We start from the raw sequence: 13,618 nt of genomic DNA, 5'->3' as shown, positions 1-13,618 counted from the left end.
TATTTTTTAATGCGACTAATAACATTTTGGTCGACTAACGATTAATTGATGATTGGGGGCAGCCCTAAATAACAATAATAATAATAATTGGCTAAATATCTGACAAATTTGTGATAGATATAATGCTCTTAAAGTCTGAAAAAGCACTCTCTCTCTCTCTGAGTGCTGGAATTGTGTTTGGATTTGGACCATATTGTTGCTCTGGAGGATGTATTGGATTTCCCTAGATACACAACTCACTCCTGCACTTTACCGCATTGAGAGGATATAATGGAATATTCACATTAACCCAGCATAATACTGTATTGATTTTTAACCATGAGGACGTTCCCTAAGTGTTGGTCTGAATGTCCATCAGCGGAGTGGAGCTTCATCTTCCAAAAATCAATAAGTTGCTTACATCTCTTTGGAAACGGGGCATTTCCTAAAGAGATATTAAGATGAAACGCATCCACTTGTGGCTGTATAATATACAAAGAGGACATCGATATGAAATATATTGTCAGGGTGACTAAGATGAAAAGGGATCCAAAGTTGTGATGGAAATGGACATCGTAAAATGGATAAACTGAGTGCAGTGGACTGGATTACATCGCTAGTTTTTTTGTTTTGTTTTGTTTCATTTTGTTTTGTTCATCAAATTATTCACTCAGTTAAAAAAACAACAAGAACTGAATATTATTATTAATATTAAATATTTGAATTATTAATATTTTAACACGGATTTTACATTTTTTGTAAGTTTGAGTAAATATACATGAAATTAAATGTATTTATCTTATACTAAAATACAAATATAATGTAATATCAGTCTTTTTCAGTCACTTCTCTTTAATTACGGAGGTAGTTTGTGTCATTTTATTGTAGTTGGTTGTTTTAAGAAGATAATATTTTGAATATTTAAGAATATTTTAAATATTTGTTATATTTTAAACAATTATTAAAATATTCAAACTTAAAATTATTATTATTATTATTATTATTATTATTATTATTATTATTTATGTTTTTCAATAACTTCTATCTTATTTCTGGAATTGACATCAAACTAATACAAAATATGTATTATTTATATATATGTATTACTTTTTTAAACTTGTGTCAGCAGGTAGTATTAAGTATTTCAGGAGTGTTATACTGCAGTACTTTGTTATGAGGAGCGATATTATAATATTTTTTCTTCTTCTTCATTGTGTTCTCAACACATCTCCTCATTCTCTTACTGGTTGCTCTGGTTTGAATGGCTGAGCACTGATTCTGTGTTTTGCCGAGTCATGACCACATATCCACATTATTGTTGTTTCTGAAGAACGGTTGGATTGAGCTCTCATGAAACATTCAGTGTGCCGCCACGCTCTGACGCATTGAACACCGCTCTTAATTTGTTGGTTGTGGCCTCTTACATCACTGCATGATCCAATTTATTTATTTTGAATTATTTACCATGATCAGCCTCATGTTGGCAGCACGTCGGCAAAAGTTAATTAGCCAAGAACGCTGCCCGTAGCTCTTTGAAAGCATGCAGACTGACACAAATACATTCAAACAATGGATTCATTCATTATACCTGCTGCGTTTGTTTGTTTGTCTTTCAAATTCTATGTAATTTAGAAAATATTTTGATATTTGTCAGTTTTTTTTACTTGATTTAGATAAGAATTGATGATTGATTATTCCTTTAAACATATAAAATTGAGTGTAAAAACATATTCATATTCTCTGTTAAGTTTTAATGAGCGAAAAATTCTGTCTTCATCCAACTTGAAGGTGATTCAAGCCCTAAAGCTATTTGAGGAAAAATCTTAATATTCCAGCCTTGTTCTTTCTAAATTAGAATTCTCTTAATGTCATTTTAAGTCTGGGAATTAGGACTCAAACACAGCATTGTGATTGTCAATTAATCATGCATTATGTTCTCATCATCTCTCATGATAGTTGGATTAGTCGTCGCCAGCATTCAGATGAGGGGAAATTGCATTTCTGATTTCCTGTACTCAAATCAGCTCGGATTAGCATGTTAATTATTTCAGAGCAGGGACACGTGATTTTCACCATTGTGCCTTTGATTCAGTCTTGTGGGATTCTGTGAAGAAGAAAAAAAGTGTTAAATGTAAGGTTAAAAAACCTGACAGGTGTAGCTGCTGGAAGAATTGAACATGTGTTGGTAAAATAATAATATGCCAACCAACTAAACTACAAAAATATGCTTTGTACCCTAAAGTGAAATAAACTGAAAAGTCACTATCATGGGATTTTAAATATTTATTTATTTATTTATTTATTTATTTCATTATTATTATTTTTTTATGAAATAATTAGTTTTACAAATGTTTAGTTTGATTTTATTTATTTTGTGTTATTGAATTTGTGCCATGTTTAGTTTGACTTTGTTGTGCCCGTGTGTTTGCTGGAACTGTTACAAATTAGTAAACAGTGGTAAATTAGCACATTTTATTGGTAAAATAGTAATATACCAAACTACAAAACAAACTACAAAAATATGACTTGTATCAACAGAAAAAGTCACCATCACAGTTTTTTTTATGCAACAATTTAATAAGCTAATTTATGATGTTTCATTGTTTCATTGTTTTGCTTTTTTGTTTATTTTCATTGTGCCATGTTTAGTGTTAATATTATTTTAGTGTACTTTAGTTTTTGTTTTGTGTTTCAATGTGTTGCACATTTTTGTTTAGTTTCATTGTGTCGTCTTTAGTTTTGTAAAAAAAAAAAATAATAATAATAAAATAAACATGAGTAAACATTTGTTGGTAAAATATACCAATTTACAAAACAATAAATAAACAATAAACTACAAAACTGAAAAAAATATGCTTTGTACCAATTCCTTGTTTTCTGTTAAAAGTTTTAATAAATGTTTTGAAGTCTGAATATTGTGCTAAAAGTGCCGTTTTTAAAGTAAAACATGTTATAGATTAGTTTATCTAAGAGCACAGGATTTGTTTTGCACTGCTATTGTACTGCGGGAATTCAGATGAATGTTTTGTTTGTTTGTGTATGCAGATGAAAAGACTTGTGGGCCGCATGAATTTCGCTGCAAGGACAACAACTGCATACCGGACCACTGGAGGTGTGACGGGCAGAGCGACTGTAGCGACAATTCAGACGAGGAGAACTGCAGTACGTGATTCTGCTTTTAATCTCTTATTTAACTTGTACAAAGTTATGCAGTGAATAGTTTAACAAACACCTCCTCTGTAGATGAGGAAGTCTGTGACAGCAACTCTCCTTTGATGAATTAAAATCCAAATGTGTTTTTTGTAGTGTATTTTTTTATTTTTTTTTGCTGTAGTTTGGCGTGCTTTATCACTGTGATGTGTATTGTTTTGTTTAGTTTCTTTGTTTTATGTTGGTTAGTTTGGTTTAGTTTCATTGTGCCTTGTTTAGATTTTAGTTTTGTTTTAGTATTAGTGTGCCATGTCTAGTTTAGTCATTGTTCTACATTATGCATTATTAGTTTAGTTTAGTTGTGCTTTTGTTGTTATTTAGTTTGACTGTGCTTTATTATTTAGTTTAGTATGTTTGGTGTCGTTTGGTTAAGTCTTATTGTGCTGTGTTCTTTAGTTACTTTTGTGTCATTTAATTTAGTTTTATTGTGCTGTTATTTAGTTTAATTGGATATGTTATTAAGTTAAGTTAATTTTTTTAAATTTAGTTTTGTTTAGTTTTTTTTATTATTATTTTTATTTTTAAGTTTTATTGTGCTATTATTTAGTTGAGTTTTGTTGTGGTTCGTTTTTCTGTTTTGTTTTGTATGGCTGCATTGCTTAATTTCATTGTGCTGTCTTGTGTTTAGTTTAGTTTGGCTTAGTTTTGTTTAGTTCAGTTGTGCTGTATTTTATTTATTTTTTTATTGGGCTGTTATTTAGGTTATGTTTCATTTGTTTGGTTTAGTTTCACTGTGCTGTGTTGTTTAGTTACATTTGTTTAATTTTGATTAGTATTATTGTGTTGTTTTTAAGTTTGGTTTCATTGTGCTTAATTGTCTTGTTTTGTTTAGTTTCATTGTGCTGCTTTGATTCATTCCATTGAATGTTTTCTGTTGTTTAGTTTAGTTAGTTTGGTTTTGTTCAGTTGTGCTTTATTGTTAAGTTATATTTGTGCCGTTATTTATTTTAGTTCAGTTTATTTGTTCTGTTTAATTTGTTTGGTTTTGTTGTATCTCATCACCAATAATTGTTTAGTTTCATTGGACTTGCATTGTTTTTTTAGTTAGTTTGATTTAGGTTAGTTTCATTACCCGGAATTGTTTAGTTTTATTGTGCTTTGTTGTTTTGTTTAGTTCAACTATGCTTTTTGTGTAGTTTTATGCCAGTTTTTAGTTTCATTGTGCATTTTGTTGTTTAGTTTCATTGTGCCGTTTTGTTATCTAGTTTACATCACTTCTTTGTATTAGTATTTTTTTTTTTTTTTATTGTGTTCCATTTTGTTATTGAGTTTATGCCATGTTTTGTTGTTTAGTTTCCTTGCCTTTAGATTCATTGGGCTGTATTTTGTGTTTAGTTACTTTGTTCTTTGCTTTGTTGTTTTGTTTGGTTTCATTGTGCCGTGTTTCATTATTTAGTTTAGTTTCAGTTTTCTGTGACGTTTTGTTTAGTTTCAATGTGCTCTGTGTTGTTTGCTGCTGTAATCATGCTCTAATCTTCTTGTCTCTATTGACAGTGCTTTGACATTTAAGTACAGTCAGCTTTCATATGTTCCTCTTATCACACTTTGCTCTTAACACTACTAGACATACAGGCACAGCAGGGTTTCTGAAAAAGAACAAAAATTGTTTGATATCACAATCCACAGTGTGGCACATAGATGTTGGATCCTCAGAGAGGGATTTACAAGCTAACGCTCATGCGTCAGTGTGTGACACTGAGCCGTCTTTTTCTTCTGAAGAGCACATGGGTCTCAAACAGTGTCCAAAAGTACTTCAACACTCCGTGTGTGACTGTTGTCTCAAATCTCCATATTTATTCCCTGTTTCTCCCCTGATGTCTGAGTCATTATACAGAACAAGTTCTCCACTACTCAGAGAGCTCCTAAAGCCCAGTGGATCTCATCACACTTCAGCTCTGTCTTCAGCCTCCAGCTTCACACTTTCAAACGAGAGTGAAACACACTGTGAGAATGAGATTGTGTGTTGATTGCTCTGGAAATGTATGTGTCTCCCAAGCAGTGATTATATAAATTTCCCTGAGATGCAGACATGTATTTTTCCTGTCTTCTCGGGATGTTGCTAACTACTGTCCACTGGAGTGCAGATGTATGTTTTTTGTCGGCCGTCTGACGTTGATTGACAGATAGTGGAGAAAGTGTCCCACTGAATGGCAGAATCGATCTCTCACGCTGATCTGCAATTTGGTTTTAATGGCAGCGGCCTGTTGCTCCCGGCAGCGGCTCCCGTGATAAACGGCCATGCGTGTTGCTTTGTTTTCCTCTGTGCCGTGGCGTGAGCTCGGACCATTTATTTACTAGATTACAGAGCCACTGCCATCATTTATTCAAAATGTGATCACGATGTAAGTCAGACTTGTGCTTGCAGCAGAAAGCAGAGCACGATGGCATAATTTCCACCTCAATGATACTTCGTTCCTGTTTTTTTCACTTCCTGTTCCCTGTTGTTTCCCCTTTTATTTCCTGTCTGTTTTTACATCTTTTACTTAGTTTTTCCTTTAGTTTTGTTTTACTTCTATCCATTTCCTTTTCCTCCTTCCCTTCCCATTTGTCTTTCTAGTGTTCATCCTTTCCCTTTCCCCTCTGGTTTTCCTTTACTTCCTTTTCCTTTACTTTTCATTTCCTTAGTTTTTACCTTCCCTTTGTTTTGTTATACTTTTAAATTTAGTCTTTTTTCTTTTCTTTCTGATTCCTCTTTCCATTAACTTTGCCCTTCCTCTCATTCATCATCTTTCCATTTTTCTTTTACAGTACTTCCTTTTACATAATGTTTCCTTTCCTTTGTTTTTCCTTTTAACTTACTTTGATTTTCGTTCCTTTTCATTCCATTTCCCCTTCACTTTCCCCTCTTGTTTTCCTTCACTTCCTTTTACTTTACTTTTCATTCCCTTTGTTGTTAATTTTCTTCCTTTTCCCTTCTTTCCTATTCCTCTTTCCCTTCCCTTTCCTCTTACTCCCATTCATAATTTTCCCGTTATTTAACCTGTTGTCCTTTACATCTTTTTCCTTTGATTTTCCTTTCACCTTACTACTTGCCTTTTTTCCTTCCATTTCCTATTTCCCCTCACTTCCCCTCTTCTTTTCCTTCACATTCTTTTACTTTACTTTTCATTTCCTTTCGTTTGCTTTGCTTTACTTTTAATTTTCTTCCTTTCCCTTCCCTTTTCTCTTATTTCCATTCACTATTTTCCTGTTTCCATCTTCCTAGTGTTAATTCTGTTCCCCTTCCATTTTCCTTTTTTCTTACTTTCCTTTAAATTTACGTGTATTTTCCTTTGTTTTTGCTTTTCATTTTATTCCTTTTTTCTTCTGTCCTTTACCTCTCCCTCTTTCCCATTTTTCTTTTCCTCATCCTGCCATTTACCATTTTCCCATTCCATCCCCCTCAGTTTATACATTATTTCCTTTTACTTTATATTTTCCTGGAGTTTTTGTGTACATTCCTTTTACCTGTATGTTTCCTTTTCCTCTCATTCAGTTGTTTCCTGTTGTTCTCTTTCTTTCTTTCTTTCTTTCTTTCTTTCTTCTCTTTCTTTTCCACATCCTTTCCTTTTAACTAGCGCTTGAACCTGCTAGTTGTCTGAAACTTGTGATGGTACACAAGTTACTCAAAACAAATCAGTGCCACTTTAAAGCAGCTGTTGGCTCACCATTATTTACTGAAGATCAACTTTGTTTTGAAGGTTTCCCAGCTGTCACGTCAGACTTGTAGATTTCATAAGCTGCGATTTTATGTGCAGTCAGTCTGCCTACCTCTTTTTTCCCCTCTCATTCTTTCGCTAACAATCTCTCCATCTCTTTAAATTAAAAATAAGCCCACAGAACCCTCACAGATCTACATTCTGCATCACAACAGACACTAATACAAACATGTTATGTAGTCAAAATCAGCATGCTGCATGTCCCATGAGCCCGTTTTTAACAATCTTAATGAACACAGGCTACTGAACAGTGTTTGTTAGACACAAGTTTACATATTCATGTACAAAAGGTTCTATTTTTGCATGATTTTGCTCTTATAAGAGAGAACCTATGAGTCATATATGGTCATCCGTTTATCTAGAGATGAGTTCCCGCTCTGAAGCATGTGTCTGTCCTGCCGTAATTTCCTGGTGTATTTGCTCACTTGCTGGGTGGGAGTGAATCCAGACAGAGGTTCGATTTCTTTTCCTCTGTTGGATTCACCTTGGTAGCCTCACACAGAAACATCACTGGGAAGATATAAAAGCTCTTATTGGGTCGTGAAGACGTGATGTCAAGGCAGATAATCTGCAGAGAGCTGGAGCCGGTTGTAGAGAGACTGATAATAGAGTTAGAGGAGTGACACAGCAGCGCTCGCTTATTGTGATCAAGGAGATCTGTGCTCCATCTGTTCTTTGTTTTTCTTTCTTTCTTTCTTTCTTTCTTTCTTTCTTTCTTTCTTTCTTTCTTTCTTTCTTTTGCATTCCAATTTACTCAAATAGCAAAATTAAAACTCGACAATTGTGTTTTCACTACTATCAAAGAAAAAAAAAATAGAGACAGACAGACAAAAGTCAAAAGATAGAATGATGTAAAATGTACTGTTACACCTAGATGTTGTCAGAAACAATGACAACTATGTTTGTTTTGTTTGTTTGTTTGTTCATTTCCTACTACTTTTGAGCTTTCCTTTGTTCAGTCTTTCATTTGTTTTCTCATATACTTCAATTTTATTTTTCCTCATTCACTTTCGCTTTTAATTGGTTTGCCTAATTGTTTGTTGTGTATGTTTTAGTTAATTGTGAATCATTCTTTCTGTCTTTTATGTTTTTCTGTTTTTCACACGTTATTGGTTTTTCTTTTCTTTATTTGTTTTTTTTCTTTGTTTTTTTTTTATCTGTCTGTGTCTCTTTTTTATCTTTTGTTTATTTATTCTCTCATTTTGTCTGTCTTGTGGTTTTTCTTTTGAGTCCTCCCTTTCTTTCTTTCTTTTGCATGTTTTTTTTTTTCTCTGTAGTTTGTTTATTTGCTCAGTCCGTCATTCCATCTGTTTTGCTTATTTGCTTGCTCTGTATGTCTGATTTTCTTTAGTTATTTCATACACAATTTTTATTAGTTTTGTTTGTTTACATGTATTCACTTTTTATTTCTGTTGTTCGTTTACCAATTCTGTCTTTTTAATCTTTTTCTTATTTACTTGCACTCATTTTCACATTTTCTCCATATCATTTCTTAGGCTTCCTGGCAGATCATACCCAAGAAAGTCTGGATATGTCTTTCTGTTCATAACAATAATAATAAAAAAAACATTCAGCCATTTGTTTGTTTTTGTTTTATTGCTGCCAAAAGCTTATTTTGCTTTCACAGTCCTCGCTTCCAATAGTAAAAGAAGGCCAAATTCAGAAACCATCCATGTCTTTTTCTCTTCTCCTTTCAGAGCCAGTAACATGCAACTCCAAAAATTTCATCTGTGCCAACGGAGAGTGCATCTCCTCACGCTTCCGCTGCGATGGTGACTTCGACTGCACCGATAACTCTGACGAGGTTTCAAGCACCACATTCATCAGTTGCTAAACATCATTCATCTGGTTCCTGTCTGAGTGCTGATATCCTGTGCGTGTGTTTTCAGAGAGGCTGTGAGAGCCACTGCTCCGAGGATCAGTTCCAGTGCCTGAATCATCTCTGTATCTCAGTCAAATGGCTCTGTGATGGACAGGAAGACTGCAAAACCGGGGAAGATGAGGCCAATTGCAGCCCTGCCAACACTGTCATGACAGGTTAGCCGCTTTCACACGCTCTTTAAATAATGCAAACGGATCCAGAACCGATCAAAGCTGCTCCCAGACAGCAAGCTTGGCACTCCTATAATCACATATCACAGAGCGGACACCTTTTATCCAAAGGGAATCATAGGGCTATGACTACACAATGGTGACTGGAGATCTATGCACAACCTCAGACCCTGCAACGCTGCCTTCATTTATAACTGCTGAGCTACTTCCACTGAAAACTAACAGCAAAACGACCCCACATTTGTCATCTTCTGTTCTAATACTTGTGGAGGGCACTGTGTGTGTGTGTGTGTGTGATATATATATATATATATATATATATATATATATATATATATATATATATATATATATATTAGGGGTGTAACGGTTCACAAAATTCACGGTTCGGTTCGGTACGATTCACTGATGTCACGGTTCGGTTCGGTACGGTTCGGTACGTTTTAGATACAGCAAAAAGAACAAATTGGCAACAAAGTATGTTTTTTGTTTTTTTTTACATTGAACAATGATCTATTCTTTACCCATCTTCTATGGTGTTTTCTTAGCAGCATACTGTATAAAACAAAAACAGCTCCTTATTAAAAAAAATTGAAAATGTTATATTGTTGTAGTAGTTATGAACAAATACAAAGATGTAACTTTTCATATGGAACTCTATAACTCTTTATATTGAGTGTGTTTTTACTCAATTGGTTCTCTATAGGGCTTATGTTTTTTGGAACAAAGCAGGAATTACGGTCTGGCTGAAATGGGCTCGTGAAGGAATATAGTAACGGGGCTAAATTACATTAAGAATGTTCTTAAAACATGCGTTTTCCACTATATGCGCTCGCTCACTCAGCACACGCTTAAGGCTCGTTGCAAAATGACTAAAGGGTCTTTCACACAGGACGCGATACGCGCGGCGCTGGATCCTGGGCTCAGCGTTGCCCTTCAGATACAACGCGATTTGCGCTGCACTATGCCAAGAGCAAAGTAGGTGGAGTTTTCAAAACTGCCCGTGCATACGTTCTATTTATAACAGTTCTTCTATAACGTGCAGGCCTGTTAATTGAATCGTACTGCTCAGGAAATTCCGACACAGTACAGTACTAGTCCATTACCGTGCTTGTTTGGATGCCCCGATCGATTGGTAAAGTGCACCCAAACACCAGACCTGTTGGTTATTGGAGGATCTTCTATTTGTGGTCTGTTAAACGCATTGGCCATTTTGCAACGAGCCTTCAGCGCGTACTGAGTGAGCGAACGCCTGACCTGAGTAGCCTAACATAAACATATAAGATGGTGTTTTTTTTTTCTTGTTCGGGGGTGTCAGGGGCGTTGCCTGTTACGTCGTTTGGGTTATTGGGCTACCTTGTTGAACGCATATCATTATATTTCACAATTTTTTCTTTATTTTCCAAATATAATTAATTAGTCCAACGAACCGTTCGGTACATAATGCGTACCGCGTACCGAACCGAAAGCCTCGTACCGAACGGTTCAATACGAATACGCGTATCGTTACACCCCTAATATATATATATATTAATATATATATTAGGGCTGTCGCGATATACCGGTATTGACGATAACCGTGATATTCGAATAAACAATTATCGATATCGTGTTAATTTAGTTTATGATGATATACTGGTATTAGTGATAACCACAATATTTAAAATGAACAGTTCTCTTATGATGACACCACATGTAAATACTGGGTATATATAATTGTATTTAATTGTATTTAATAACTATACAATGCTATTTTTTATTAAAATCAGTGTTAATTTTGACAGCAAATTCGGATTTAGTCTTAGTCTTAGTCTTTTGAATAACACACCATTTAGTTTTAGTCACATTTTAGTCATCTGAAATGTTTTAGTCTTAGTCTAGTTTTAGTCGACTAAATATCATAAGAGTTTTAGTCTTAGTCTAGTCTTAAGTCTTTTAGTCTTAGTCTAGTTTTTTTTTTAGTAGAACAAAGTCAACTTAGTTGACTTGACTAAATGTTTCCATCAGTCTGTTATGGAATGGTATTTATAAAATAAACATAAGGCCTGCTCTCAATGAAAAATATACATGCTCTCTGAAAAAGATATGCATTCGTCCTGAATGATATGCAATGCATATGACATTCTTTCAAGATGAAGTACAGTATTATTGAAATAGACAACCACCTATATTATATTTGTATTGTATGTTCATTCTATTTCTTTATTTGTGCTATTTACACAAAGTTTACATTTTTTTTAAGTTTGTTTTTGTTCATTTAAAATAGCACTGCATAGTCTTCACTGTAAAATAAAATACACAATCAACCAAAATGTATTCAGACACCTTCAACGTTTCTTACAATATCACAGTTTATTTGCTGTAGTTTAGAAATTGGTAATAAAATATGACAATAACTCAGGGTTAAACTGTGTCAGAACAACAAATTCATCTTGATAATGTCTGAAGCAATGCTTAATTTGGTTCAGTCTGTGGTGTGAAAAGGTTGCATTAGAAATTAAAGAAAGAAACACTTAAGCAAAACATGCTCAGGTCCCTAATATTTTTTTTTTTAGTTTTTTTTTTAGTCACTAGTAAAACAATATAATCTATTCTATCTGATTTTCGGATTGACTTTGGATAAATTCTTGTTAAAACTACAAAGTAATTCAATCAAGAGCAGTAAGTGGGTTTACTTTCATTTTCATACATTAAAGACACTGACAGCAGAGCTAGTAAATTAGGCGCGGTCACTTTAAGAGACAAATGCATCCATTATAAAGATACGCACCCGATTTCTTTCCAACGCTTTACTTTCACTGAAGACATAACTACAGACTTTTTCGAACACACTTTCCAAGACGGGTATTTCGACATATTTAGTATGTATTTGTTGTCGGTACAAAAGCAAGAAGACTTAGAGACGCGTCTCTGCTTGCTCCCTGAATACCAGAACACCACGCTGCTGAATTGAGCTCTTTCACCTTTCGCTCTTTTTCTTATGTTTATTTAAAATGCGATTTGTATTTGTTCGTTCAGGGTGCAGGAGGACGCAAACGTCCTGAAAGAGAGCTCGGTTCAGTGTTACGCGAGTAACCAGCTGCTCTGCTCAGTTCAACTTTCCCGCATCGCGGGGCTGAAGCCAACTTGATGTGTTGAATGCTTGGAGCACGTTATAAAACGTATTCTTAAAATACACATTTCTGTTTTAATAAATGCTCATATTAAACAATAGCATTACACATAAGTAGGTACAAAAATAATCAGTGATACATTTACGACCCCATAAAAATTTGGGTCGCAATGGCATTTCAAAAGGTTGCAGTGTGGTTCCCTGTGTAAACAACTTAACTGTTATGAAAACGTCCTCGAAACTGTGCGAATTTCTGCAAACTCATCTTTGCTCTCTTTTCTGTGTAACTGCTGCTTTGTTTAGCAGTTGCGCTTACATTTGCCGCGGCTTTTTAAAATGGCTCGGCTGCTTCTGCATAGATCAACCTACCCTCAAAGATTCGCACTGATTGGATCTCTTCTCCATTCGTCCCTTCCATATATTTTCGTCTCATTTTTATTCGTTGACTAAAGTGTCAGTTATATTTCGTCACGTTTTTCGTCATCATATCTGACTTTTTATTTAGTTTTTATTTAGTTTTCGTCCGTGAAAAAGGTTAGTTGACGAATATTTTTCGTCATAGTCTTCGTCAACGAAATTAACACTGATTAAAATCAACAGTTTTGTTTATTAAAATTACCATCATGAATCATAATGAAATTAATTTGAATAAATTGTATTTAAATGGTAACAGTGTATTGTATTTTTCGTTGAATCGAGTATTATAAATATTATCAAATCAATATGACATATTATTTAACTTTATATAAATGTTAATAATAATAATATTTCTTACTAAAATTACTTATTAAATCATTACATACACATTTTTTACTTAATCTGTTTGTGTGTGTGCGTGTGTACAAAACACACACACACACACACACACACACTCATTAAAATAAATATAGATATACAGTATATATTTTACATATATATATATATATATATATATATATATATATATATATATATATATATATATATATATATATATATATATAAACTTTTATCTAAAGCTAAAGACCTATGAACACCCAAGAACTCAGAATAATGCATGTTCTGAACCTCAGGTTCATCTGTTATTTTAACCCCAAGAGACTTGAAGTATATCTCCCTTCTTTTTTCTTTTTTTTTTTTTTTTTTTTTTTTTTTTTAAGTTGAGGTCTCCCTACCAACTTTTATGGCCTTCGTCTTGAATATTTCAGCGTTGTGTGCTATGCACAGGGTACATGAGTCCATCCACAGTGAATTATTCTGATCGTAAGACCACTGGAGATGCATTCAGAAAGCTCCCTTTCAGATACTTTTTTTTTTTTCTTCCCTGTGACTCAAGGCAAGCCAGGGGAATTTTACCCCATGATTAATATTAATAGGACTGAAAACACTTCAGAAAGTGCAGCCAGAAATCTCTCTCAACCTCTCGCTGACCGAAACTGCAGCTCTGTTTATTTCAGACCTCGGCACGTGTGCGAGGCGGATGCTTTCAAGGAACAGATTGTCCCAGGACATGTAGATGGATGCGTCTTTTTATAGGATTCTTTGATGGAAGATTTCTTGTCTCGAAATTATTTTGTGAATTCCTTGT

The 13,618-nt window shown here is 34.1% G+C and overlaps 1 protein-coding gene across 1 annotated transcript in view; it reads left to right on the top strand.

Annotated features, from left to right (window-relative positions):
• The window catches only part of LOC127988090 (low-density lipoprotein receptor-related protein 1B-like), a 249,172-nt gene that overhangs the window by 201,463 nt on the left and 34,091 nt on the right, over positions 1-13,618 (top strand). The window contains exons 67-69 of the mRNA XM_052590619.1: positions 3,025-3,141; positions 8,585-8,691; positions 8,777-8,924. Coding sequence (XP_052446579.1) covers positions 3,025-3,141; positions 8,585-8,691; positions 8,777-8,924 — 372 coding nt within the window. The remainder of the gene's footprint in view (positions 1-3,024; positions 3,142-8,584; positions 8,692-8,776; positions 8,925-13,618) is intronic.

This window comes from Carassius gibelio, chromosome B22 (genome assembly GCF_023724105.1).
Source record: "Carassius gibelio isolate Cgi1373 ecotype wild population from Czech Republic chromosome B22, carGib1.2-hapl.c, whole genome shotgun sequence".
Lineage (NCBI taxonomy): Eukaryota > Metazoa > Chordata > Actinopteri > Cypriniformes > Cyprinidae > Carassius > Carassius gibelio.
This window is presented reverse-complemented; position numbering and strand designations above follow the sequence as displayed.